General features: G+C 45.7%; 1 protein-coding gene across 1 annotated transcript; it reads right to left on the bottom strand.

The window, feature by feature from the left end:
* Positions 1-615: 615 nt before the first annotated feature.
* On the bottom strand, positions 616-1,853 carry LOC306943719 (large ribosomal subunit protein mL37-like; the record flags this gene model as incomplete). The annotated part of the gene is made up of 1 exon (XM_079530247.1): positions 616-1,853. Exon 1 carries the CDS (start codon positions 1,717-1,719, stop codon positions 616-618), a length of 1,104 nt encoding a protein of 367 aa, XP_079386373.1. The 5' UTR covers positions 1,720-1,853.
* Between the last annotated feature and the right edge of the window lie 440 nt (positions 1,854-2,293).

Here is a 2,293-nt window from a genome sequence, read left to right as displayed (position 1 = left end):
TATAATTCATGTTTGTACAAATAATAAAATAAGAACAACATGCAACACTAATGTCCAGTCACACAGTCCTCCAAGCCGGCTTGCTGTTAAATAGAAGCAGCTGTGTAGTAGTGTATGCTGGTTTGTTCCTCTTTAGTCTATAGGGCACGGGCTGCCCCGTGACAGTCATTATTAAATGTATGCCCTGACATCCTGAATGAAGAAATAGCACTATAGCAGATATACAAGCTAACAGCACAGCACTATTTTTGAATAGTAAACTGTTAATAAAGTATTCATTCAATCAATCAATCAATCAATCAATCAATCATGTTGACCAAGCTTACACCCCAGAGCTTCCTGAGACCCCTCTTTTCTACAATAGAACACCACCAGGGCACAATAGCCATGTCACTGGCCAGTCACACCTGGCTCTTTTCGGATCACTGTGTACGTTTAGTAAGCAATGAAGAAAGTTATGGATACATTCTGAACTAAAAGAAAAAGACCTGGGAGGTTGAAAGCAGTCACTGTCATCGCTAAATAAATATGATCACAGATTGCTCATACAGTATCCTACACTCCTACAGTATGACCGGCTGCTACACACCCATGATGCAGTACATACATACACAATCAGTCATGTATGATGCAGTCTTCAACAGCTCCATGGAGGTAGAGAGCTAAGAATTTGCTGAATGTTTCAGGATGGTATCCTGATAGGCCAGCTGGAACCTTCACCTTTTTCTTCCTGATGAGTGGTCGCACCTTTGCATAGTCATAGAGCAGATTGTTCTCATCCAGCCACACCTGGTTCTTAACACCCTGGTCGTCACGGAGATCAGTGGTGTTCAGCTGGAAGATGACAAATTCGAATTGTCTACCGTTGGTCCCGACAGCCTGCACGGTTATAGGATGGTCCAGTATGCTCTGAGGCTGAGGCCCATACAATTTGTCTGCACGTGCCAAAGCGTTTCCATAGGCGAACATGATCATCTTGGCTCTGAGCTGTGGTGGATGCAACCTAGGTATAACCTCCCCCGTCTCCAGGAAGTAAAGAGTATGGGCATGAGGGTAAGGGTAATCATCTTTGAAACCTGTGTAATTCTCTCTCTTATACGCATGTATTTTCTGTAAATCGATAGCTGGAGAGATGGGGTAGAACGTTTCTAGAACATGATCTGTTGTGCTCTGAACTTCCTGTTTCCCAGCAAGTGCTGGGAGAGGAGCCATGCTGTTCAGCAGCACAGCATTCCTACCCCTCACCTGGAACAAATCTTCACCTCTTTCCCATGTAGCACAGAGTGTGTAATTCTCTGCTAGCATCCTCTTGCCCAGGGCTGGGTGTCTGGATTGTACTACACCACACAGATGGAGCAGGTTATTGAGCAGGGTGTAGCAATATTTGTGTTTCCTCGGCCTTCTCTCTGTTGTGTCCCAGAAACGAGCATGTCTGATGACATCCTGCACACGCTCATCCTGATCAGGGATCTGATTTGCTGGATCTTGGGCCAACGACAGGAGTTGAGGGGGCAGACCAGCGGTGAGCCTGGCCTTGGTCAACCACAAAGCCTGACGCACACCTTCCAGTACGCTAGACCTCTCGTTGAAGACGTAGCATGTTTGTTCTTTATAAAGTGGCATCTCTTGAAGCGGGGGTGAATTGTAATGACGTGGGTCCTTATAGTCTCTCTCCCATTTAGGGTAAACGGGCTTAGCGAGTCCCAGGGCATAGTGCATCTTTTCCCCCCAAGTTATCTTCTCCAGTCCTGGAATCTCGACTCTCTCCCTGGGTTTTGGTCGAGGAGGAACCTTGGCTGACAGTTGGCCAGTGACTTTGAAGTGTCGCCGACTTGTCCCACCATGTGAGAGGAGTCTCAAATCGTTGAGTGCTGTTGTTTGAGACAACAACGGAGCCGCTGATTTTAAACAGTGTGCTGTTTCTGTTATCATCTCGGCCCTGGGTCTGTTTGAATTATATTACATGTAGAACATGCATTACTGAAAGCTAAATCATCTTTGCCTTAACATGTACTGCATGTGGGTTACCATGCAGCCAGCCATATGTTCCACAACACTTTGTCACCACAACCTCACTTAACCATATATGGAGTTTATGTGTTACCTATAGTTCCATGGTGTCTATGATGTCAGCCCAGAATGTGCCAGCCTCTTCATTTCAGTCCATATATTTCAGCCTGCTCCTTATAGAACATCTTCTCAATCGGTAATGCAGAGTGTGTATGATCAGCCCCCAACTTTACCCTCAAAACTTGTTTATCTACTCCCTGATCTGGGTACAATGTTGCATTGC

This window comes from Electrona antarctica, assembly GCF_951216825.1.
Source record: "Electrona antarctica genome assembly, chromosome: 19".
Classification (NCBI taxonomy): domain Eukaryota; kingdom Metazoa; phylum Chordata; class Actinopteri; order Myctophiformes; family Myctophidae; genus Electrona; species Electrona antarctica.
The sequence above is the reverse complement of the archived record's forward strand: the minus strand, read 5'-3'. Positions and strand labels throughout refer to the sequence as shown.